At 38.2% G+C, this 25865-nt stretch overlaps 1 protein-coding gene across 2 annotated transcripts in view; it reads right to left on the bottom strand.

Moving 5' to 3' along the window:
• PTPRO (protein tyrosine phosphatase receptor type O) overlaps nt 1-25865 on the bottom strand; it is a gene marked incomplete at both ends in the record, with an annotated part of 224795 nt that overhangs the window by 90591 nt on the left and 108339 nt on the right. For both annotated transcript variants that reach the window (XM_082850493.1, XM_082850494.1), the window contains 3 exons: nt 1565-1717; nt 3676-3834; nt 14426-14699. In XM_082850493.1, coding sequence (XP_082706619.1) covers nt 1565-1717; nt 3676-3834; nt 14426-14699 — 586 coding nt within the window. The remainder of the gene's footprint in view (nt 1-1564; nt 1718-3675; nt 3835-14425; nt 14700-25865) is intronic.

Raw genomic sequence — 25865 nt, 5'->3', positions numbered from 1 at the left:
CATACAAGCAGATTTAGAAAGTAAAGTTTAATTTTACTTTTACTGTATAGATAATTTACATCAAGAACAAATGTGGTTTCAAGTACATACATCTAAGATTTTGTACACAGTGTGCACACATTAGCTTATCACCAGTCACACTACAAATATTGATACATTAATTCATGATACTATGCTTGTCCAAGTGGTAATTTAACCACTTCCAAAGTAGAGTTACATACATATTTTTCAGCTTATCACAATCTCTTTTTTTCAAAACTGAGTCTCTGTCACTAGATCTTTCTTACAAAAAAAGCAACTATAGTGTTTTTATAGCTATCAAGATAAAAATACTCCCTATGACATAGTTGCACTTAGGAGAGATAAATGTCTGAATTGCCTTCAGAAACAATAACATGCATGTTGGAAATATGGCTTCACTCCTCATCTCTCTTGAATAGAAACTATGCACACAAAATGAGTTTATGAACTATGGAATCATACTTTTGTAGTGGTAGAAAATTATGAAGGCACACTGCATGGTCTCTACCTGCAAAAGATTGTATGCATCCTGCAGATAGCAGCTTGACTCTCACCTCTTCTATGAACTTCTAATAAAAATTAATCTCTCCCTCCTTTGTGCTGTTACATAAGTTTGTACCTCTTTAATAATATTTATTATTGCATTCTGCCTTGTATGAGTGCCAGTAGTACCTCTACCATTTTTAAGAACAGGGAACCATCTCACCAGACTTTGTCTTCCTCTCTTCCAGTACTTTACACAACTCCCAGGTGAAAGATGCTCAATTAGTTTCTTTACTTGAATAATAAAAACTACAAGTAGAATCTTAGATGTTGATGTGAGGTGAATAAAATTTAGCTGAAATATTTTCTTTGCTTTGGCCTAATTAATGAGAATTCAGATTTTTCAACACATCTTAGAATTTCAGAATGGCAGGGTCTCAGAGGTGATCTATTATAACACATTCCCAGTGTTTGTATGAATTGTGTCTCCTGCATTCCTACTGAATACTTAAGGACATTAGGCATGGAAAATATCAGTCATATTGGTATTGGCAATGGGTATTTAGTATGTGTATATTTATATTACCCATCCATTCTTCCATCTACCTACCATCTATCCATCCATCCATCCATCCATCCATCCTATGATTGTGCTTCATATTAGTGATGCTACTAAAATTAATAATCTGATAATCTGTAGTAGAACCTCCCACATCTGTTCTTCTGTCATATGAGTATTTTGTCAGGTTATAGAATAAATGATGTGCACTTGATCCAGTTAAATTACTTAATTATAACTTTTGGTAGTATCACACAATTTTTTTAATTCAAAGATTATAAATCTATGATTTCATTGACATATTTAAAATTTTTCGAATTGAATATTTTGTTCAATTCCTTTTACATTGATAGAAAATTTGTTTTAAGTTACTAAAATACATATTTATTTTCTTTCTTAGCTCTGGAACAGAATTTTCCTTAGAATGATAGAAAGTATATATATAAAACAACATATAATTTAATTATTTTTTCACTAAATTTGATTCTTTGGAAGACTTACCAGTTCTGTGCTGTTTGGGTTCATGACTGACACCGCTGTACTCCACAAGAGTGCTTTTATTAAAAGTTGCCTCAGATACCAGCTGAAAGGTGATATTACTATAACATATTCCTGGCAGCCAGTGATTAAATACTGTTTTTCCCTTAAAGAAATCTGAGAAGAAAAAAACAATTATATTAAAATTTCAGTTTCCTAAATGCCACACACTTCTAGAAAGTTCTGAACAATTATGACTATCCATAAAATAATATTTCCTGCAACTCCTGGCATGGTCAGTAATAAAAAATTGATATAAGGCTAGAGATGAAAATTTGGATTGTTTTGGACACAAACTGAAAGGCTTTTTTCTGCAAGAATTGGATACAATTGGAATTAAAATTTTATTATAAGAACATTTGGTGTATTAAGTGGAGAAGATAACATATAGAAATTGTAGAGATTAAGTTTCTGCTAGCCATTTACTTTAAGATTAAAAACCCAAGGTATTTTGCCAATTTACGACTTAGGAAAAAATAATTTTACAAGAAATGTTTTCACTAGTCTCACTTGTAGAATATAGCCTATTTAAAAAATAAAAGTTTGTCTGTCATTTGGTGGATAGGACCTGCTTGAAGAAAGAAGAAAATAAAAAATTTGAATTTTATTTGGAAAACATTTTTTTTGAAAAATAATAATAAATTTAAAAATCCAATCCAAGTTCGAAATGAGAGAAATGAAAAGTACCATTTATTGAATGAAAAACCAAAAATAATTTTAAATTAATTAAATTTAAAAAGAGAGCATATTAATTAACTTATTTTTAAACTCATGGCATTTAGCTCAACAAAAGTTTCAGTGACTACTTTTCAATTATTTCTGAACTTATATTTGCATGTGATCAAAAAGCAAATAAGGTCCCAATTATTAATTTGCAGATAATCTGTTTTCATTGATAATAAAGAATGCAGTAATTTATGGAGTCTATTTATGTTTATTTGATTTTTTTTTAAGTTTAAAAACCCTGTAAATTCACTGCATATATTTTAAACAATGTCTCATTTAAAAAAATCCATGGAAGATTCAGGAGTTTGTAAAAGCAGCAAGTCAAATTGAGATATTTCATGCCCTATCTGGTTGAGTACCTGTCCTCTACTTAGTTTCCAGTTACAACTAGTCAAATTTATTTTTTTCTTTTTTTTCGGTATGCGGGCCTCTCACTGTTGTGGCCTCTCCCGTTGCGGAGCACAGGCTCTGGACGCACAGGCTCAGCGGCCATGGCTCACGGGCCCAGCCGCTCCGCGGCAAGTGGGATCTTCCCGGACCGGGGCACGAACTCGTGTCCCCTGCATCGGCAGGCGGACTCTCAACCACTGCGCCACCAGGGAAGCCCACAACTAGTCAAATTTGAGACCATCATCTACACTCTCTGCAGATAAATATTATGGTGCTGGGTCCTGAGAATATTTACGTTTCCCCGGTTCAGTCCCCAAAGGCCCTCCCTCCTTCTCTCCCTATCCCTCTCCCTCTTGACCTGCCTCTGCCCCTGAAAAGTTGAGTTCTTTTGAAATTATTAATTCCCCTAGGCTCTCCTCTCTCTCAAGATCCCATCAAGCCAGTAAAAATAGTGAAACCAATTTTTGTATATTAATGCAATCATTTAGCTAGTCATACAGATAAATATATACAAAGGACCTAAAAAGCATTGTCTTTTGCATTTGAGAATAATCTTGGACCATCTCCAAGTGAAACTTTGTGAAAGGCAGCTCTCTAGTTTCCCAGTTCTAGAAGTGCCCTAACACACGCAGAAAGAAATGGTTAAGTGAGGTGCTTCTAAATTTAAGTTTGAATTTGTTTCCTGCACCAGACATGCAGGAATAATATTTCGCAAGAATAACATGTGAGTCGCAATAATTTGAGTTTTTCTTATGCTTACGCATGACACATGACTCTAAAGAACCAGACATTCTAAGACTCCTCATAACAATATTTTCACGCATCAGTAACTATTTTTATTGGTTCATTTATGACCAAATAGTGAATTATAAGACCTCTTCAGAGCAAGAGCAAGACCATTTGGCAAAAGTCATGTAAAAGTAATAGTCATCATTTTTCATCTTCCTTTTGCCTCTTACCTTTATATAACATTGTCCGGAAGTCTTTACCTTCCCAGTAGCTTATGTTTACTCTTGTGAAAACGTTATATTTTTCTGGATAATGAATTTCAAACAGGACTCCTGTTTCAGGAGAAGGTTTATAGTCATATATTGAAACACTGGTTATGGGAAGAGGTTCTGCAGAAGGAAAGTTAATGGAGAAAGAGGAATTAAGGAAAGAGCAAAAGGCCATTATCAATACTTGGAAGGGCCAAGGATTACACCTATTAGAATTTTACACATATTTTTATTATCTGTAAGACACTAAACTCCTCAGTACTCCTGAGTTGAGTGTTCTCCTTAGCAGTAATTAATGATGCATATTTTAAATAGTGATTTCTGCCTTTCAAAGAACTTTCATATTCATTTTTCCATTTGCCTTTTGCAACAACCCTGAGATCTAGGAAGAGCAAATATTAATATCATCATTCAACATATAAAAATAATGATAACTCAGACTTTAAATTACTTGTCAAAGGTAATTTAACAAGGACATGACAGAGTCTGTATCTCCAGATTCCTAGTTCATTTTTCTTTTCCCCAAGCCAAGAAAATTTGACATTAATAATAGACCAGTAGCAGAAAATACATTTTGGCTCTAACCAAAGATAAATGTTTCAATAATCAGTTATTTCTTTGTGTGAACTTAGCACTTTTTTTATGTCAAGTATAACATTGCCAACCATCCTATGTTGTGAGGATTATAGTTTATGATGTTTATCAAACTATTCTTTGTACAGAAATTTAAAAATGTTTATTTCTATTTTGCATGAGTTGTTAATTCATCACAAAACTTTGTAAATATTCATTTTTTTAATAACTGTGATTGATGTATGTCTGCATCTCCTCCACATCCCACCCTTCAGCCAAAGTCTTGTAAAGTGCCGGAGGCCCCTCACCCTTCAGTAGGAACTAATGGATAAGTTTTACTTGCATTCATTTCGTTCAAGAAAATATTTTAAATAATTTGGCTTGGAGTCAACTCTTCTATTATAGAAAAATTGATTTTAATTCAAAATTTTAGAATTGAGAGGATTCTTGGACATCTATAGCCTAAATGAAATATCCTTAGTTTAAATTTTATACTTTGAAAATTTCAGTTCCAATAACATAAGAAACCAAAACTGACTTAGTTCATTCAGCAAATAATTACCTACTTTGTCTCAATCTGTAGCTAAATATCTTTCATTTTGTTCTTCAGTATCTCAACCTATTTTTGCTTTTGACTGATGAGATCCAGGGAAGACTGAAAATACATGTTAAAATTCTTAATTTTTTCCTGGAATTTTCTCATAAACCAAGCCTATCTATAAAACCAAAAACCAAGCCAACATCTATAAAAAAGTTGGAAGGCCTTCAGATTGCAACATATATTGGGATCATGTCCCTGTAGACTATGTGCAATGTTCTCTGGTTAGACTGTTTCTATTTTAGCTTTGTCTCATCCTTGGTTTTCCTACTTAAAGGGAGAACAGAGTGAACTCACTTAAGTGTCATGTAAAGAAACCAGCAAACCAAGCCCTGAAGTCGCTGAGTATTTCTCTTTGATTAATCCCAAAGAAGCCTTGAACCATTTGAAGATCTTTCTTCCAACTCAGTCTAATTACTAACCCAGGGAGTCTACACAATCCACTTATTGACTCTGGATATGAGAAACAAAATGAAAGCTAACAGCAAACTGCAGCCACAGAGCCATAACTCTTCCACTGCTGCAGCCCAGTTTCACATCCTCACCAGGGGTCTGTCTACTGGAAAGAGAAGTTAGAGGTCCACTCAATCTTTCATGCCCTGAGTTAGGAAGTCTGCACATCAAAGCCATAGTCAAACTTTGAAATTCAAGAGATACAGGAGGATTAGAGCATAGATATTTTATTTTGTGATTTTTCTGTTAGCTGTGCCAACAACTTAAATTTTAAACTAAGAGAATTTTTAAAATGCCTACTTACATGTTTGCTTCCTGTATTTCCCTCAGCTTCAACATATATAACCCAGGTCAGCTGTAAATTCTAAAGTCCATGCACAGGCATTTTTGAGGTATATTCAATACAAGAATTACTGTTTTCTAGAACTCAAAGGCATTCTCTAGAAATGTTTTACCATCTCTCCAGTTACTTCCCTCATTGTTTTTCTTTTTGAAAAATTAAGGGATGTGGCATAAACCAGAGCTGTAATTACTCATGTGTTTTTCAGTGATGACAAGGTAAAATCTTGATCTAATTCATTACTCATTTCTCTGCCAACTATCCTGTTATACTTCCCTTTCTTGTTTCAGGAACCAGGTGAGACTGGACAGAGAAATGTAGTTGTTTAAAAATAGAAATCATTTATTATCTTCATTTATTACTTTTTTGTCTTTAGTTTTTCCTTTTTAATTAAAAAAATTAATCATTACAAAATATAGTTGAAACTCCCCCGTATAACTTACCCTGATCCCATTTGCCTCCCATAATTTGGCCAGAGGTAAATTATTACTCTGAATATGGTGTTTCTCTTTCCATGCATGTTTTTCACTTTTATATCTGTAAGTGTCCAATATTCATATGGACTATTACTTCACATACTTTAACATGTCATGTTGATGGTATCATATTGTACGTATGATTCTGCAGCTTACTTTTTGTTACCTAACATCGTTTTTGAGATTTGTCCATCTTGGTGTATCTCTAGAAAATTTAGTATCCATTTTACAACTATACAAACAATATAATTTGTTTTTTTTGTTGTTGTTGTTATATAGGTTGTTTTCAATCACTCACTTTTGCAAATAATGCTGCAATAAATGTTTTGGGACATGTTTCCTTAGGTTGGAAGTCCTGGATAGTAGAGTACGCACATCTTCAACTGTTTGTGATATTGTGAAAATGTTTTCTAACTTGATGTCAATTATCTATCAGTTGTGTGTGATAGTTCTTGTTTCTCCATATTCTTTTTCCAACACTTGCTTGTATCAGTCTTTTTATTTATTTTTAATTAATTTATTTTATTTAATTTTTTTTTTGGCTGTGTTGGGTCTTCATTGCTGCACGTGGGCTTTCTCTAGGTGCGGTGAGTGGGGGCTACTCTTCACTGTGGTGCGTGGGCTTCTCATTGTGGTGACTTCTTTTGTTGCAGAGTGCAGGCTCTAGGCCTGTGGGCTTCAGTAGTTGTGGCACGTGGGCTCAGTAGTTGTGGCTCACGGGCTCTAGAGTGCAGGCTCAGTAGTTGTGGCGCATGGGCTTAGTTGCTCTGCAGCATGTGGAATCTTCCCAGACCAAGGCTCGATTTTGAGTTTTGATTTTCTCTTACTAATCTGTCTCACATCAATTTAATTCTTAGGCCAGCCAGAAGAACCTAGAAGGGTAGAGGAAAATTCTTCCTCTATGATACCTTCCTGGAATATTTCAATAGCTTTCTGAATTATTCTTCCTGCCTCCAATCTCATCTTATTTTTTCTTATTTACTTCTGTTCAAAACTTTTAAGGCTGCAGCCTACTTGATACTCTCACTTTTGTCGGAGTCTCTGACTTACACCTGTCACCTTCACCTCACTGACTTTTCCCCTCCTGATCTCTTTTGGTTCTCTTTTGCTCCCAACCCGTTGAGTAATTTTCTATTTAATGCCATCGGTATTTATTATATTTATTGATCTTATACCAGATGCTACATACTTTGTTAAGGAGTTTATTTTTAAATGTTTTATTACAAAAAAAATTGACATTATTTAATAGCACCCTCTACCAAATCAGTAATCTATAGCCCGCAAACCAAATCTGGCCTGCCACATGTTTTTGTATGATTTATGAGCTAAGAATGGTATTTACAGTTTAAAATGGTTGATAAATATCGACAGAAGAATACTATTTCATGACATGAAAATTATATGAAATTCAAATTCTGGTGTCTTTAAAGTTTCCTAAGAACACAGCCGTGCTTATCTGTTTACATATCATCTATGGCTGCTTTTCTGTGGAAATAGTGGAGTTGAATGATTGCAACATAGATTATATGGTCCACAAAGCATAAAATATTTATTACCTAGGCCTTTACAGAAAAAGTTTGCTAACCTCTGGAATAGATATTAAATTAGAAAACTAAGAGAATGTAATAATCTGCCAACGTCTACATTATGGTTTCCAGTTTTCTTTGGCTCTAAAGTTCATGCTTTGATCCACTATTCAAAATATCTGTGTGATAATTTGTCCATTCCAATGCAGGATCCAGGATCCTGTGGCTTGTAGTTCTGTTACAAGAAGGAGATTTCCCCAATCAAATCGTGTTATGTCATTTCTTTGCATAAGATGTGTCCTCATTCCTCAGCACTTAGAGGTTAAGGTCTAAACTCTTCTGTAAAGTATTCAAGGCTCCTCCCACATTTTCTAGCCACCTTTCCCTTTATTTTCTGGAATCACAGGTTCTTGCCACCTTCACTCTTGAAGTTCACAGGTGTGCCATGCTATGCACATATGCCCCCATTCTTTTTACCTGTGATTCCCTTTAACTCTGATGGTGACATCTTCCACTCTTTATTCATTTGGCAAGTTTCCAATAATTTTTAAATCATTGTTTCTTCTTCTCAGTGCTCCCTAAGAAGGCTGGGCAGTCTCTTACATAATTCTTTTACAGCACTTATATATTTGTCTTTTCCACTACTGTATAGAATCTCTGAGTGTGGGTATTTTATTTTTATTTCTCTGCCACCTAGGACATGGCGTAAAGAATGTAGGTAATACATAAAATAAAAACTCATGCATTATTTTTATTATCATGGATGAATTTGTATGGAATATTATATTTGTAGAGTGTCCCCTTGTGTGTTCTGCCCTGTTTACAGCCACTATCTCTAGGACTTTGCAAACACAGGAGACAGTAGTGTGTAAATAGCATTTCCCAAATTTCTAAGCAATTGTTTTCATGTATTATTTTATCTATTGAGAAACTACTCCTTCTCTCTAATGAGCACATTATATACTGAAGGTTCTCAATTAATTAAATATTAATCAGAAGTCAGAGCCTAAGGGTTATGAACTTTTGAACTGGCCAAATGACTTGTTTGTGCTGTATTTATTCTTTGCCATGTTCCTCAGCTTTCTCTGAGAGCACCAGACTCAGAACAACTGTAGAGAAATATCAAAGGACTGCCCCAGGGCCAATTGCTTTGTCATTGCTTATTTCATGAAGACAAAGATCTAACACAGAATAAATGACTGTAACAAATGTACCCTTTTAGCCTCAAGGTGTCAACTCTGAGAGCAGATCCTACAAATGTTTCCTAAACTTCCAAGAAAAGCTTCCCCTTAGAAAAATAAAGATGGCAAAAATACATCATTAACTGAGAAATAATGCTAATTTTAGAGCTCAAAAGTAATCTTAGTCATCATGTATTTTAATACTCTCTTTTTTAAAGAAGGAAGCTGAAACCCATCACCTCGTGCCTAATGTCACAGAAATATTTGTGCATTAACCCTCAGTTTTTATATTCCCAACCTATTATTGCTTTAAAAATCTGGGATGGTGTAATTGAGTATTTAAAAATAGAGTAGAGGGTGAGAGACAATAAACCATCATTAATCAATTTTTACTCTTTAGATATCAATGCAAATTTCCTCCTCTGCTTAAGATGTAGAAAACTGCAAGCCAATGCTATCCTCCTGTTAGGGGAAACACTGACTAAAACCGCCCGCCCTGGCCAGGCACCATAGTAGCCGCTTGCATGAGTTATCTTAAACCGGAAGTCCTAGTAAGGAATGTGGAACTAACAAGCTACCACGAAGGGAAGAATTCAGGGAAGGTCAAAAGGAGGGAGGGGATGCCAGTCCATATGTCCTACCAACCTCCCAGAATCCTCCTCGCTGGAATCCATCTCGGCTGAGCGATGCCAGGAAGGACCGTGAATCATCACCATAAAACCCGAGACTGCGAGCTACGTGGCAGAGCAGTTCTCCTGGGTTCCCTTACCCTTCTACTCTCCACCCAGGTGCCCCTTCCCAATCACGTCTCTTGCTTTGTCAGCACATGAGTTTCCTCGGACAATTCATTTCCTAGTGTTAGACAAGAGCCCACTCTCAGGCCCTGGAAGGGGTCCCCCTTCCTGCAGCATCCCAACATCCAACAGTGAGAAGAAAAAGTCAAATAATCCATGAGACACAATTTTTCTTGTGTCTATCAGAGAAATAAGATTGCAAGGCAACCAAATGAACTAAATTCTAAAGACAAGCCCCTCTGAGGAGAAAAGGGACACATTAACTGTTTTACCTTTAGTAGGGCATGGCAGAAAGAAGGGGCACCATTAAAGCAGGAAAGAAGAAAGCAACTAAAATTTCCCTGATCCAGAAAGGTGGAGTGTGTTCTAAATAACAGTTTAGACTGCTCTGTCCAAGAAGGTAGTTGCCAGCCACGTGTGGCTATTTAAATTAAACTTAGAATGAATCAAAATTAAATAAAATTAAAAATGAGGGGCTACTGTACTGGACAATGCAGATATAGAACATTTCCATCGTCCAAAAGTTCTGTCCAAAAGTATAGGACAGAGCTGGTTTAAAATGAGTGGGGCTCCCAGGCACAAGTGGAGCCCACTTCTCTCTAGCCCTTTACATGGGCCTCCATCAGGGGCTCAGGAGAAATACTGATGGCAAGAGAGCCACCCTCCTACCCTCCAGGGCACCGGGATGCAAGTGATAATTAGCACCATTAAGACATCAAGGAGAAAACTTAATTCCCTGGACTTTTTTAAAACACAAAGCAAAACGCTTAATGCCTTGGCAAGAGGTAGAAGTTCTTTCCCTCTCAGTTCTCTGGCAAAGATCTTCCTCCTTCTGGGCGACAGGTAGAAATAAAAGATGTATATTCCTGAGTCAAGGGCAGAAACAGCCTTGGACCCATGATCTTCACGCACTGATAGAAGGTAGAGTTCTGCTACTATGGGGAAGAGGCAGGAGACTCTCCAACCCAAGACCATCTACAGGTTTAAGGTAGACTTTGTGAGTGTATAGCAAGGGGTAGGAATGCTGAGAATGCCCCACTTAGCATCACAACATCTGCCTAAGCCTGAGGCTGAACGAGGAGAACCAAGATCCTCCCCCATCCCCCCAAAAGTTAGCACTAGTAAAAAGTCCATTGGTAAGGGAGAGGCAAATCATGGATCCCTTCTGTGGCGCACGTGTTCAGGACTTGCTGAACATTGAGGGTAGAACTGGAACACTGAGAAACACCTTCTGTCACTGCTGGCAACCTACCATTGACCAGAAGAATTTGAAGTCTGTGATGAACTGTAGGTTAATAGTACTTTAAACTGAGCTCAACTATTGACTAGAGTGACCCAACTCCTCACACGAACAGCCTAGCAATATGGAAGATTTGAGTTAAATTCAACAATATACTTAATTGCATTAAATATAAATGATCTAAGCTTGTACTATTTAAATTGGTAGCCACTAGCCACATATGGCTATTGAGCGCTTAAAATAAGGCTAGTGCCACTGAGACACTGAATTTTAAATTTTATTTATTTTCATTATATTTAAGAGTAAAAAATGTGTAAATTTGTATATCCTGATTATATACTTGAGAAATAAAACATTGCCTGCCTTATCAGTAAACAAAGGATGTCACAGTCATCAGCGATTGCAGCCACTCCCCATGGTGAGCCCTGAGGAAACTCAGGATGTGAAAACAGAGGATACAGGCCCCAGATAGCTGAAGTGCGTATCAAAGGAATGATTTCAGTGAGCCCAGACCCTTGCATCTTCCCACACATAGAAAAACGTTAAATTCCTTAACTAGTTTTCTTTTATCAACAATAATCTTTTGTTCCTACTACCTGCCTTTTGTTGCAAAACTCCTGTATATCCTAGCTCCCCCCTCACCTCCTTGGAGCAGTTTTCTCAGGGTTACTTGAGACGCTGCCTCCCGGGCTTGAAGTCCTCAGTAAGTCCACCGAAGAAAACATAACACTCAACTTTTAGGTTGTGCATATTTTTTTTAGTCGACATACTGAAACAATAATATTTTGAATGTAATGGGTTAAGTAAACTATGTTATTAAAATTAATTTCACCTTTTCAGAAAGTTTCTTAATGTGTCTAGCAGAAAATTTAATATTACATATGTGGTTAACATTCTATTTTTATTGGCTAGTTCTAGTCTAAACACTCCAATTAAAAGGCAGAGATTTTCAGATTGGGGAAAAAAACAAGATCCAACTCTATGCTGTTTACAAGAAACCCATTTACATATAAAGATATAAGTAGGTTAAAATTAAAAAGATGAAACAGGTATACCAGGAAAATACTTAACAAAAGAAAACTAAAATGTCTATATTAATATCAGCCAAGATAGACCTCAACACAAGGCATATTATTTGGTATAAAGGGTGACATTGTATATAGATAAAAAGGTCAGCTCATCAAAAAGACATGGTAAACCTAAAAGTATTGTATTTGCACCTAACAACGTAACAACAGAACTTCGAACTAAAGCATAAGCTAAAAGAAGTGAAAGGAGAAACAGACAAATCCATTCCCTCTGTCAGTCATTGTTAGAACAAACTGACAGCAAATCATTAGGGTAGAGAAGACTTGAACAACCAACCTGACCTAATTGACATTTATTGAAACTTCACCCACCAAGTGCTCACAGAAAGCACAAGAGAGGCCATATTTGGGGCCATAAGGCAAATCTCAACAACTTTCCGGGCATTGAAATTGCACAGAGCATGTTCTCTGATCTGATCACAACGACAGTTACCTAGAAATCAACAAGGAGATCTCTGCAAAATCGTCAAAGTTTTGGACATTCAACAACACAATTCCTAGCCCACATATCAAAGGAGAAATCACAAAAGAAAACTGAAAACATGTTGAGTAGAACTTACTGCACATGCTAAAATATCAACAAGATATTCCAGAAACCTTTCACCATCTACTTACTTAACACATTTCTTTGTGAACCACTAACTCAAGGGCCGACGCCTCCAGCTTTGATCCAGAGTGGCTGAGTGCCTGCTAATGAGTGTTGGGTCCGCAACAGTCACTAGTTTTATTTTGCTCTGTGTCTTAGCCTTTTTTTCCTGGTTCCATTACTTGCTCAGCTAAATTGAATTAATATTTACTGATCACCATTTAAGCATAAGGGTCATGCTAGGTCATGCTTATGAAATTATGAAGATAAGTAAGGCAGAGCTTCTGATTCCAAGTGTTATATTATAGGCATTATACACCTAGATCTGCTGCCTGGTTCTATTAGCTCCTAATTCGCCATTTCTGGAGCTTGTTTAAGACAGCATTTTACCAGGCAAGTCCTTCCTTTAATTCAGCTCGGTCCTAGATTTGTTCATTATATGTATAAACCTTGAAGGTCTTGAGTCTGTGCCATTCCTAGTTTTTAGAACTCAGTATGGATCCTGGAACTCTGCCAAGGGAAACTTTAATTAATTTTTGACAGACATGTTAAAAATATGTCCTCTAGCTTGATTCTGAGTTCTTGCTTCTTGGTGTTTCTCTTTCCTTTTATCCCAACAGAAAATAGCACTATGTCCTTTTCCTTAATGTGGCCAGAAAGATCACGTATAGATGGAAATTAAAAGATTTCCGCAGTGGTTGAGAGTCCGCCTGCCGATGCAGGGGACACGGGTTCGTGCCCCGGTCCGGGAAGATCCCACATGTCGCGGAGCGGCTGGGCCCGTGAGCCAAGGCTGCTGAGCCTGCGCGTCCGGAGCCTGTGCTCAGCAACGGGAGAGGCCACAACAACAACAAAAAAAGATTGCAACCACTGGAACAAAGAGCAAAAAGAACTTTGCTGAGACATTGCATTGCTCTAGTGATAAACTCTACCATCTTATAGATAACAGTTTTTCTTCCATACATCAACATATATAGTAGAGCCGAATTTTACTTTGAGATTATGTATTAAAGGCAGAGAGAAAAATGAAAATCATCTGTAGTTAAAACCACTCCTAAAAAATTTCTAATATCAGCATGACCTCTTAAGACATGTGCTGCTAAAGGTTAAAATGTTACCGACTTTTTTTTTCTTGGCATTATTCTTGGGCAGTGGAAGCCTAGGCTAGTTTGAGGGTGAGGTGAGGAATAGCAACTGGTAAATAACGATATCTTTTACTCTCAACTAAAAATATGTAATTTTGATTTTTTTTTGCGGTACGCGGGCCTCTCACTGTTGTGGCCTCTCCCGTTGTGGAGCACAGGCTCCGGACCGTCGCGCAGGCTCAGTGGCCATGGCTCACGGGCCTAGCCGCTCCGCGGCATGTGAGATCTTCCTGGACCGGGGCACGAACCTGTGTCCCCTGCATCGGCAGGCGGACTTTCAACCACTGCGCCACCAGGGAAGCCCGTAATTTTGATTTTGAGCCAGCTAAATATTAGCATAAATTCATTGCCTCAAAAAGCAATTTGCTTAATATGAGAATATGTGTTCTAGAAAAAAACCTTAGTTATAATCATACTATTAAATTATATAGCAAATTACATCGTCCAATTATGAATCTAAAATTGTCATTCAATCTCAAAATAGGTTGACTTTTTTTGGTTTAAACACATTTTGATTAACAAAAGGTTACAGTAAAACGTGATCCAGCTTCAGCAAGGGACTGTATTCTTAAGGTAAAGCAGAACTTTGAATCTTGTCACTCGATTTCAAGGCAATTGATCTTGCCATTCTGGGCTCTGTTTTCATGAGAACCCCCAGGGGAATACACCCAACAAAGAGACACAGAGAACAATATTGCACACGATGCTTACTTGTTAACACAGTGATTGATCGTGATGGCTTGGTAACCACATTTCCATTTACCACTACCAGAGTGATGACATAATACAGGCCGTGATAACTGGCCTGAAAGATAACGGGAGGAGGCAAAGTACTGTTGAATTCCTCAAATTCGAAGAAGTAATTTTTTGATTCACCAGTTATCTTCACCACATACACGGATGATGGACTCATGACATCTGAAGCTTCTAAGGAGACAGCGATGCTATTATCATCTCGGACAGTTACATGGAATGTTGTAGCATTCTGTTTAAGGAAAGAGAGAAAAAGGAAATGAGGTCAAATTTCAGATTATTTTGCAATAAAATTATACTGACATAATTTCCCCAAAACTTGTGTGTGATAAGCATTGCTTTGTGAAATAGAGTTGCATAGGTATTTTAGCGTAGGAGGAAAAGCAGAACGAGGGAGATTAACCCTACTGTGGCAATTGATCTTCTCAGGATTTTTTACTTTTAGCGTTCTTGATTGAAAAGCTGCTTCTGGTTCATGGGTTGTGCCATGTAATAAACACAAAATAAACACCATGGAAATGCATAATTATAAATGAATGAAAATCATCTTGGCACTCGACTTCCAGAGAAGTCCTATGGAAGGACTTCGTTTCACCTATGTTGCAGAAGCTGTATGGTTTGAAGAAGCACTATTTTACTTTGGAGGGAGTAGTCCTGCCATAGTCCTAGGAAAATTCTAGAAGAATGTTTCAAGGGAGTGATTTCCTCTCTGATGTCTCACCTGTCAGTTCTGGAAACTAAAATAGTCAGGGCTGAGAAACCTGTGATAATCCTCATTAAAGGTTAGCCAGTCCTTAATATGAGAAACTAAGATGCTCTTTGAGGAAAGGACCAGGCTCAGGAACCGTGGGCGTTGATGGAAAAATCAGCAGTTAGTGGACTGAAAACTTTGCTCCGAGTCTCCAGATAAAGGCTCATGAACAGTATTTGAAAAGTCATTTGTGTAGTTGGTTTGAATATTCCTTCCTGATTTTTTCCCACACGCCACAGGCAGAATCCACCCTCTTCTGTTCTCTGGCCTTGACACGACTCATAGACTTTCTAACACTTGCCGTTCTGTTTTTAATTTACCTTCTGGGAATGTAGTGTCCAGGACAAGTTATTTCATTGTTCTGAGCCTCAGGTTTCTTTTCTACAAAAGTGGGACAGGAAAATTGCTGAAACTTGTCAAGGACTTACAAGGATCCAGGTACCAAGCTAGGCAGGCTATAAACACGATCATCTCATGTGATATTCAGAGTTCTCTCACGAGGTAGATATTATTATTTCCATCTCAGTTTGTCACTGTGCAAACTGAGAGCCAGAAAGATTAAGTCACTTGCTCCAGGTCACACATGTAGGTTGGACTTTTAACCACCGTACACAAGTACCAAGACTGAGCTCCACTGTTGTTCTACATGTCTTTGCCTTGTCCTCTTGACTTATTTTCCTAACAGCGAGTCTGACAGACAGGACATAGCTGATAACTGTTTGTTAAATGAATGAAAGGATTGCCGATTGCATTAATTATATGTGATCATTCTCCTCTTAGGATTAATCTACTTATTGATTTTGGTACCTCACATATTGTCAGCAACCAAATCAGGTGTGCAACGCATCAATCCTTTAAAAGTTACTGTATAGACCTAAAAACATACTGACTTTTTTTTCTTCTTATTTCATTTTGTAAGAAGTCTGGTTTTTAAAGGTCCTAGGACCTATAAAGACTATCTGGCCATTAAGAGAAGTTTAATTCTATGTTAACATTTAGTAGATGTAATTGTGTTCACGCTATTCCTATCACACTAGACTGTAAGTCCTCTAGGCAGAGACTGCATCTTATTTCTAGCTGTGTCTCCAGCTCTAGGACCAATGCCTGGCATATGCCAGGTGGTTTGTGATCTGGGCAGGCCTGGGAAGATTTATGTAACCCGGGATTGTCAGTACAGATTGACTCTTTAAATGTCCTTTATCCACATTTGTCTCTCATCCTCAGATACATGGGCAGATTTCTAAAACAGAGTTCTGTACTTTGGGGACCAAACATAAAATGTGACCCATTCTCCATTGCCAGCGATCAGGTGGAACGTAAGGCTAAACCAAGTGTTGAGTATCCAATAGCACTGAAATCTGGTTTCTATTCATTATTGATTATAGAAGTTGATTCACTAACTCAGAAAAGAATACGTTTACAGGCATCAGAGACACAATTACTAGGAATTTTTTGCTCTATGTTTTAACAACCAATAAACTGGAAGTGTTTATGATAATGAAAAGAGGGAAAAATAAACTCAATTTCGTAAAGTGTTTAAGAAATCTATGTCTCATGTGCCATGATGCCGTGTAGACAGTTAAAGCCTCCAGGAAAAGGAACTGATCTTCCAAATGCGAACAACAGCTTTGGGGATGATTGTATCAGCCATCAAAATAAGCATTGGCCCATGTGTTCCCAGGTTGCCAAAAATAAATCAGGGTGGGCTAATCAGATTCAGTCAGTGGCACTAATGAGGATAAGGCAGCAGGCTAAGTGCAGTCTAGGCAGCGAGCCTAAAAGAAATGTCATCTATGTTATTTTTTTCTTCTCTGTCCCCTTCACTTCAGCTTTTCCTAGAATCTACATTCAGGAGAAAATTCTGAATGTATGTTGCAGGCATGTCATCCCTGCTGAGAAGCAGAGCAAAAAGGAAGTATTAAAAGTAATCAAAATGGATCTGGTAAACTTAGGTAAGGCCAATGTTGATTTATTTGGTGGATAGAAAACTATTTAAAACTTTTTCTTTTTCTTTTTCTGAGACTGGTAAAGTATGGCTCAACTCTGCAGTCAAAATATTTTCACTGACATGTCCTTTGCATAACGAAGTTTAATATAGAAATTTCTCTGGTCCAACACCCTCATTTCACGCTTGAGAGGACAATGGTGCAAATGTCACACAGCTAATTGATGTCAGAATAAGGTCTAGGATCCACACGTTCTGATGCCCCTTGGTATTTCTCTTTTCTGAACTAGAGGTAAGTTGCTTGAGACAGAAGAAGGGGCCTAGGGGTTTGGCTTCAGCAAGGAAGCGGGAGCCCAGGAGCCTGTCACCTGTTCTAAAGCCAGTCCTGGGACAGAAAAGCTATTGGAGAGAGAGTGGACAGCATTAAAGAGGAGAAAAATGCAGGATGAGTCCCTGGGATGTGGGTCAAGGAAGAGAACTAGCCACAGATACATACTGAATAAACCCCAATTTATAGCTTAAATTGTTTAAGTCGGACTTCCAAAATTTGCAGCCAAAGGTCCTGGTTGATACAAGAAAATTGTTCAGTGTTATAGACATGTAGAGAAGATAGCAATTCATTCTGCTTCTGCAGATGGATATGAGGGAAGGTTTCAGAGTAGAAGGGATGCTTGAAAGATACTCAGGAGTTTCCCAGGGAAACAAAAGTGAGGAAAGTCATCTGGAGAAGTAGGAAGAGACTCCAGGTTGCTCTGGAGTGGGTAGACAGTGCTAGGATGCTCAGAGGAGAGAGCAAATAGCCCAGTGCAAGTTATGCCTTATTAAGGAATCTGGATATTTTTAGGCCAAAAGAAATCATGCACTGTTTGAATGCAGGAAAGTGGCATGATTAGACAGATCACAGTTTAGAAAGGCCAATATAGTTAGAAGGATGGGCCTAGTGTAGTTAGGAATTGGCTGACTGAGCCCATCTAAGGTCAGCAGACAGTAAGGATGTTGTAACAGTTCACATAAGACCTGACCAGAGTTCAAACAAGAGCTGGCTGCCCCAGATCTGCCCGTGTGACCTGCCGGTGTGACATGCTTCTAGAACATTATCAGTGCTTCAGCTGGCAAACCAATCAATGATTAGTATTATTAGACAGGGCATGTTAGAGGGAACACTTAGAAAACTCTGCTGTGCTAAGGTTACCACATAAGAAGTGATGGGATGCTCAATTCTTTTAGATAGTAGTATTAATGGTGTCTGCTGCTTATATAGCACTTAATGGCCATAATTCTCTGCAGACGTTATGTAATTCATCCACTTAGCCTCCTGTCCAGCTCCTGGGAAACCTTTTCCAGCAAGACAGTCTGTCCTTTCAGTTCCTTCAGGAAGATTAAAGTCCCAGAGCAGCCCTGATACTTTCTTTCTTTCAGAAACTGTCAGAGCAGAATTTGGATGTGGATTTCAAAGACTAAGGATGGCCTCCCCCAATCTCCCATTATTTATTCTATCATTCTTCAGAAAATTTTGAGCAACCAGCGTGTATCAGGAATGGTGCAGGACATTGGGGATATATTCTATTTGGGAGTAAAGAGAAAGCCAGGCCTTGTGTGACTCTGTCCTTCCTAGAATTGTGTCTGACCCATAATCACAGCAATGATAATGATTTCAATGATGACAATATTATAAAAAAGAACATCAACTTCCATCATGCTTATTGCATGGTGCCAGAAACTGCTCTGAAGCTCATACAGCAGGTTCTTGAAAGCTGCTTGCCGAGTGAATGTGCTTACCAGCTGCTGTGTGCTGCCAGACGTCTTTATGTGGGTCTTACATGTACCTTTGCAGGTGGAGTATGTCAGTTCTCTCCTGCTGCCTGAGTCCACATTCACGCCAACACTGCCTTTCATGTTTTACATGCTCAGATACATCCATTTCTGTCTTTACGATTTCATGAGACAGAGCCCTCATCTCTTTTGCCTCTTACTTGGTAAAGGGGTCCAAAACTCAGATGTCTGGCAGGTAATATAAATGTGTGAAACAGTCAAGTTTAAGAGGATTGAATGATGGATTAGTTAGCAAATGGGAGGGTACAGGCATTGTCTAAAAGCATCATTAAAATCTGGCCAAAGAAAACACATTTGTTTGTCTCTAGGCAAACATAAAATAAAGGGTATACTGGATTTTGGGACTGTGGATAAAGATGTACCTTCTAGGATAATGTAATATCATGGAAGTCAATGGAATATGGTTTCAAGAAGAAAGTGGGGGTCAGTGGTGTCACATGTTGGTAAGAAATGAAGGGCAAGGATCGAAGAAAAGTCATTAGGCTTGGTCATCAGAAAGTTAATAGTAACATCTTTAAGAGCACGTCCTTTACTAGTATAAAATAATGAGAGCACAAGGCAACTTTTAAGGAGTTAAAGAGTAACACAAGCTACATACCCATAGAGTGGTTAAAATTAAAAAGACAACAAATACAAAGTATTGACAACAATTTAGAGCAAGTGGCATTTTCATTCACTGCTGGTGGTAGTGTAAATTAGCTTAAACATTTTGGAAAACTGGCAATATCTACTGAAGTTGGATATTTACATAACACATGACCCAGCAATTCTAGTTCTACATAGAGGCTCAGCAGAAATGAATGTGTATGTGCTCCAAAAAACATGTCGAAGAATGTTCACATTAGCTTTGTTTTGGGGTCATAATAGATTCATGGGCATTGATTATATTGTAAATAGTTTAGTTACAAACAAATAAAAGGTGCCACACCAAAACAAAAAACAAAAAAAACACATTTGCAGGCCAGTCTCAGCCCGTAGGTTACTGGGTTCAGCCCTTGAATTTGTTGCATTTGCCATTTCCTTGATTAAATAGATTATCTTTGCACCTTCAGCGTTGAATCTTACTCTGCTCTGCCCAGCCAGAGTGCAGAATGATAAGTCAATTTTTACCCGTTAAGCATTAATTTAAAATAAATACTAATAATATTTCCTTAGCAAGTTGCCGTGTGTGTGCATAAGTGTGTGTAAAATAGCATTTTGTTATATATATTAATGCAGTAATTATTTCCCGACTGTCAATATGGACCTGGGGTAGAAGCTCTGTGGAGTTCTTAATTTTGGAGATCAAAGAAAACAAGCTTGAGGAAAGAATTCAACCTGGCATTTTTAAAGTGGAAAGAAACTTAGGCTGAGCAGATATGCCAAGATTTTATGTTATATGTAGGATAATAACAATAGCCACATATCACATTTTATATTTTATAAAATGTTTTAAAATACATTTTTTCATTTCATCCTCAGAACCTCCCATTAAGTTATTATCTCACTTCACAGATGAAAACACTGAGGCACAAAGGTAGCCCAAATGCTACCTTTCATACCTGTCCTTAATTGGTGGTGAACTCGCTCAGCACAAACTATGATTTATTCCTCTAATTATGCTTGAGAGATGCTCAAAAAGTGTGATATCATGAAAAAAAAGCAGTTTTGGAGATAAAAAGAAATTTTGGAGGTAGGCCAACGTGGGTTCAAATCTCACGAGTGATAGTTTCTCATTTTAATTCTTTGAGCCTCCTTTGCTTCAGGTAAATTATGGAAAAGCTAAAACCTATTATGACCAGGTTTTGGGGGGAGGGAAGTGAGATTATATGTGTACATTACCCAGTTGAGTACGTGATATTTAGTAGAGCCTCCAAAAACAATAGCTAATTATTGCTACAGTATTTATGACCTATTTTTCTCCTTGATTCTCTTTGGGACATGTACATTTTAGAAGATGTATCATTTTAGGACACTAACACCATGGTTCATAAATGGTTCCATAACCACTCTGACTTTCAGTCTACTTATTCAATAATCAGTATTACCCTTTTTTGTGGCATCATGAAAGAGTTTCTTTTTCTATTATTACACCTGTGTGAGACAGCCTGAGCTAACCTGCTTGACTGAAGGTTACCATGGGAACAGTTTCTGGGACCTACTATGGTGACGAGTTTAGAGACCTGTGAAGCTGCCTGGTTGATGATAGATTTGGGAGGAGGTGGGTCCACCCTCCAGAAAGCCATCACATACATCTGTTCTTGACAGTCCAATGATCAGGCAAGTTCTGAAAATGCGTGACATTCTTCTGGCTTAATATGTTATGAAAAATAGGGGTCTCTGACAGGTCAATTCTGTGAAACAAGTGTTATTTTCAATAACAAGTGTTACTTCAACATGCAATACTGACAAACATTATTTTGCCTGAATTTTTAAATTCTCTACCCTGCTTCTTTATCCCTAACAGTATTGATAGTTTTTAAGTGGTTTTACCTCAGAAAGATGCTTGTAAAAATGTAGCTGTCCCACTTATAGAAAGATAATGTGAAAGATAAAGGCGCTAATCAGTTATTTTAGAATTGATGAGTTCAGTTGAATTTCCCCACAGGCATGAAGTGTCTCTCCAACTGTGATACCAGTTAATTAAATCCTGAGGATAGTTAACAAAGAGTGCCTTCTGCTTAGAAACACATAGTTCACAGCCTATTGAGGTGCGATCCTTGTGACCTTTTGTAAGCGCTGCCCTTTAACTCCCCTCCTCGTTGAGTTAGCATTGTCAACAACAGAACTTTCAGATCTTTAAAGTAAATTGTTTCCTGTTTCCTGTTTCCTGTATCCTCCACCATCACTGGAATTTTATGATTTTCCTGGAGGACTGATCCCTCCATGCCGGATAAATTAAAGCCCAGAAGTCAAGGGAGATGAAGTGCTGTACTTTACACACATGCTTTGCTCAATGTGTACTTTCATGTAGTTTAAAAAAAATTGGTGGCACAGTGGTTAAGAATCCACCTGGCAACGCAGGGGCACAGGTTCGAGCCCTGGTCCGGGAAGATCCCACATGCCACAGAGCAAATAAGCCCGTGCGCCACAACTACTGGAGCCACGTGCCACAACTACTGAAGCCCGTGTGCCTAGAGCCCATGCTCTGCAACAAGAGAAGCCACCGCAATGAGAATCCCGCGCACCACAAGGAAGAGCAGCCCCTGCTCACCGCAACTAGAGAAAACCCGCGCTCAGCAACGAAGACCCAACGCAGCCAAAAATAAATAAATAAATAAATTAAAAAAAATTTTTTAAAAATTGAGTGCCTGCTGTATGCTTGGTGCTGAAGATATAGATGGTGAAGAAAAGAAATTTGGTCCTGGTTCCAGTGGTGCTTGGAGTCTACAACAGAAGAGAAGAAATATACCATTTTAAATAATTACAAGTGAAAGAGGCATTGTACAGAAGTGAATGATGATAAAAGAGGACCTAGCAACAGGATCTAACCTAGAGTAAGAGTCTATACAGGTAAGTACAGGCTACAGTAAGAGATGGCCTGCTGAAGATTTAGAGAAAAAATATGATGTGTGAAGAACAGTGTATATGAAGATTTGGCGGCTGGAGAAAGCACGATGTATTTGAGAAACCAGAATAACATCAGAATGGTCAATAGTGGAGGCTAGATCACAGGATACTTTCTAAGTCCTTCTAAAAAAGGTGAGGCTTATTGCTCAAGGCAATGGGAAGCCACTTACAGCTTATTAAGCAGGGGAGTGAAACAGATTTGCATTCTGCAATAGAAGCAAAACATTTGTTATGTTAACTGCTGGCTCCCAAATTCCTATTAGGGGAACTTTTAATGAAAAAATACTTGATAACGAACCACTTGGGATAAAAGGACACACTCTAAAGGTATGAGCGGAGGAATCTAGGCAAATGAACAAAAACAAACAAAAAAAGACAGTCAAACTAGTATTCAAGTTACAAAGAAAAGAATGGCCTTATTCCAGAAAGTAAGGGAGAGAGATAAGAGAGGAGGGGCTGGAAAAAAAAAACATGGAGAGAGCTTCCCTGGTGGCACAGTGGATGAGAGTCTGCCTGCCGATTCAGGGGACGTGGGTTCATGCCCCGGTCCGGGAAGATCCCACATGCAGCGGAGCAGCTGGGCCTGTGAGCCATGGCTGCTGAGCCTGCGCGTCCGGAGCCTGTGCTCCACAACGGGAGAGGCCACAACAGTGAGAGGCCCGCGTACCGCAAAAAAAAAAAAAAAAAAAAAACCAAAAAAAACCATGGAGAGAAGAGCCAGCATGGTGGTGTGATATTGGGATACAGGAGGGGCAATCAGCTAAAAGAAATATCCAGATGATGAGAGGTCAAAGAGCATTTTAAAACTGGGAAAGCCTAATGTTTCACTTGAAGTTAGCATTTTGAATACTAAACATTTCTCCATCTCCCCAAACCCCAATCTTTACTAATGTTTGTGGCATTCACACGTGTTTTGTGTGAGTGGCTCATTAGTGTGACTTGATGAAGGGGCTGAGTTTCACATCCATGTGTTAGGACACAGAAATGGTCATCATAGAAGCTGGTGGATGCCTGAGGGAAGAGGAAATTGTGAGAACGAAAACCTCCTCCAAACTGACAAAAATCCCAAGGGGATTTGAACACTGGAAATGGGAAAGGATTTAAAGCCAATTTCATTTAGGTCTCAGGGTGGGTAGGAGGGTCCTTCTGGTTACAGTACAGAGAGCTGGTTGGTAAGGACAGGCAGATGTAGGGTGTGATGGTAGTATTCTAGGAGAGAAATGATGGCAGCTAGGAACAGCATGATGTCAGGAGAAATGTAGAACTTTTGTTCTACAAAAGTAGAGCCAAAATAGAAATGCAGAACTTAGTGACTTGAAATCTGATTGGTTTTAGGTTGCTTGGGGGGTTGATTTTACACACAAACTCACACATTACCATTATCATATATGAAAACGACTGCAGGCAAGCAGAGATTAGCAGGGTGGGAAGAAGGTGATGTGTATAATTAGTTCAGTTCCGTTTGATACACAACGAGTATAAGATGCATGTGGGATATCCAAGTGCAAATGCCAAGTGACTGATGAGCTATATGTATCCAGAATTCAGAAGAGAGGTCTGCATCTAATACTTGGAAGAGATCGCAGGAGAGATGGTGGCTGAAGCCCTGGGAATCGAGGAGATACGGCAGCGTGGTAACACAACTACTACTATGAACAGTGCTTACTTTTATTAAGAATCTACTTTGTGTTAAGAACTTTTTAGGCATTACTTTGCTTAATCCTTTTAACAACCCTCTAAGATAGGTATTATTATTTGCATTTTCCCAATTTGTAATTGAGCCTCAGAAAGCTTCAGTAATATGGCCTAAGGTCACATGCTTTTATGTGGTGGGCATGAGAGTTAAATCCATGTTTCTCTGATTTCCAAGTCTGTCCAACAACCATGACACTCCACTTCAAGCTTGTGCCACAGACTGTCTTTTACTTCATTCCTCTGCAACCATGTGGCATGAACATCACTTCAAGATCACTCATCTTTATTACATGGCGTGGGCGGTTACAGGACATTCAGGTGTAGTGGAAAGAATAGTGACTTAAATAGAGCTCAACATGAATACCAGTTCCATTACATATGGACTACCCCATAGAGACCTCAGGGAACCTTAGTATCCTTGTCTAGAAAATGGGAAAAGAATGCCTATCTTACAATGTTGTTGTGATTAAAATGAAAAAAATGGAATTAAGATACTTGCCATATTTTATGTCTTGCACATACTACGCGCTTAATTTTTTTTTTCTTTTTTTGCGGTACGTGGGCTTCTCACTGCTGTGGCCTCTTCCGTTGCGGAGCACAGGCTCAGCGGCCATGGCTCACGGGCCCAGCCGCTCCGCGGCACGTGGGATCCTCCCAGACCGGGGCAAGAACCCGCGTCCCCTGCATCGGCAGGGGTACTCTCAACCACTGCGCCACCAGGGAAGCCCTAAGCGCTTAATTTTGATGGTTTAAAAAATGGCAATTACACTTAATGAATCTGGCTAAGGAAGCTCTTGTTAGCTGCATTGCAAAGCTTTCTGAATACCATTAGAAACTGAATAGATAATAAAAGAAATTTAAGTTTTCACTTGTGTAAGAACCCTCAACATCATAATAAAACTCTAAAATGATAATCATGCAATTTTTCAACGTGTATTTTTCAGGAACAGTGGTAGCTCAGATTTGCTGTTACTTGAACTAGTTATAGATATAATTCAATTAGAAATATTATTTTTTCTTGTCATAGTAAAATAGCTTCTAAACAAGCCTAACTCTCTCTTATTTCTCCTTTCTTCAAAATACTGAATTATTAAGAGTAAGAGAATTACAAAATTACAGTCTTGAAAAAACAATAGGATTATGAAGAGTAAGTATAAAAACAATAGGATTATGAAGAGTAAGGAGCATATAATTTAGGGCAAAAATTTGTCTTATTAGATTGTTGAACAAAGGCAAGTTATATAGCCTCTCTGAGACAGTTTTCTCATCTGTAAAATGGGGTTACTACTTCCTTTAACTATACTTTTGTGATGACCGTATTGGATAATGTTTGTAAATTACCTGGCACAGCTGAGTGCATTCTGAATACCCAATAAGCAGCACAGTTCTGGTCATGTGAATGTTCTGGGTTTAAAACCTTGGGGAAAAATACCACTGAGCTTATTATTCACTAGCCAATAAAATCCAGATTCTTTAGTGTGACCCTTAAAGCCTTTCATAATCTGTCCCTAATTTACCATCTCATCTGATCTGTCACTATTTCTCTGTCAAGAACTCCATGAACCTCACAGACTAGTCAAACTCCCCATTCCATTTGCCTAGGGGCTTTCTTGCCTCTTTTGTCC

Source organism: Leucopleurus acutus (genome assembly GCF_964270905.1).
Source record: "Leucopleurus acutus genome assembly, chromosome: 11".
Taxonomy (NCBI): Eukaryota; Metazoa; Chordata; class Mammalia; order Artiodactyla; family Delphinidae; genus Leucopleurus; species Leucopleurus acutus.
The sequence above is the reverse complement of the archived record's forward strand: the minus strand, read 5'-3'. Positions and strand labels throughout refer to the sequence as shown.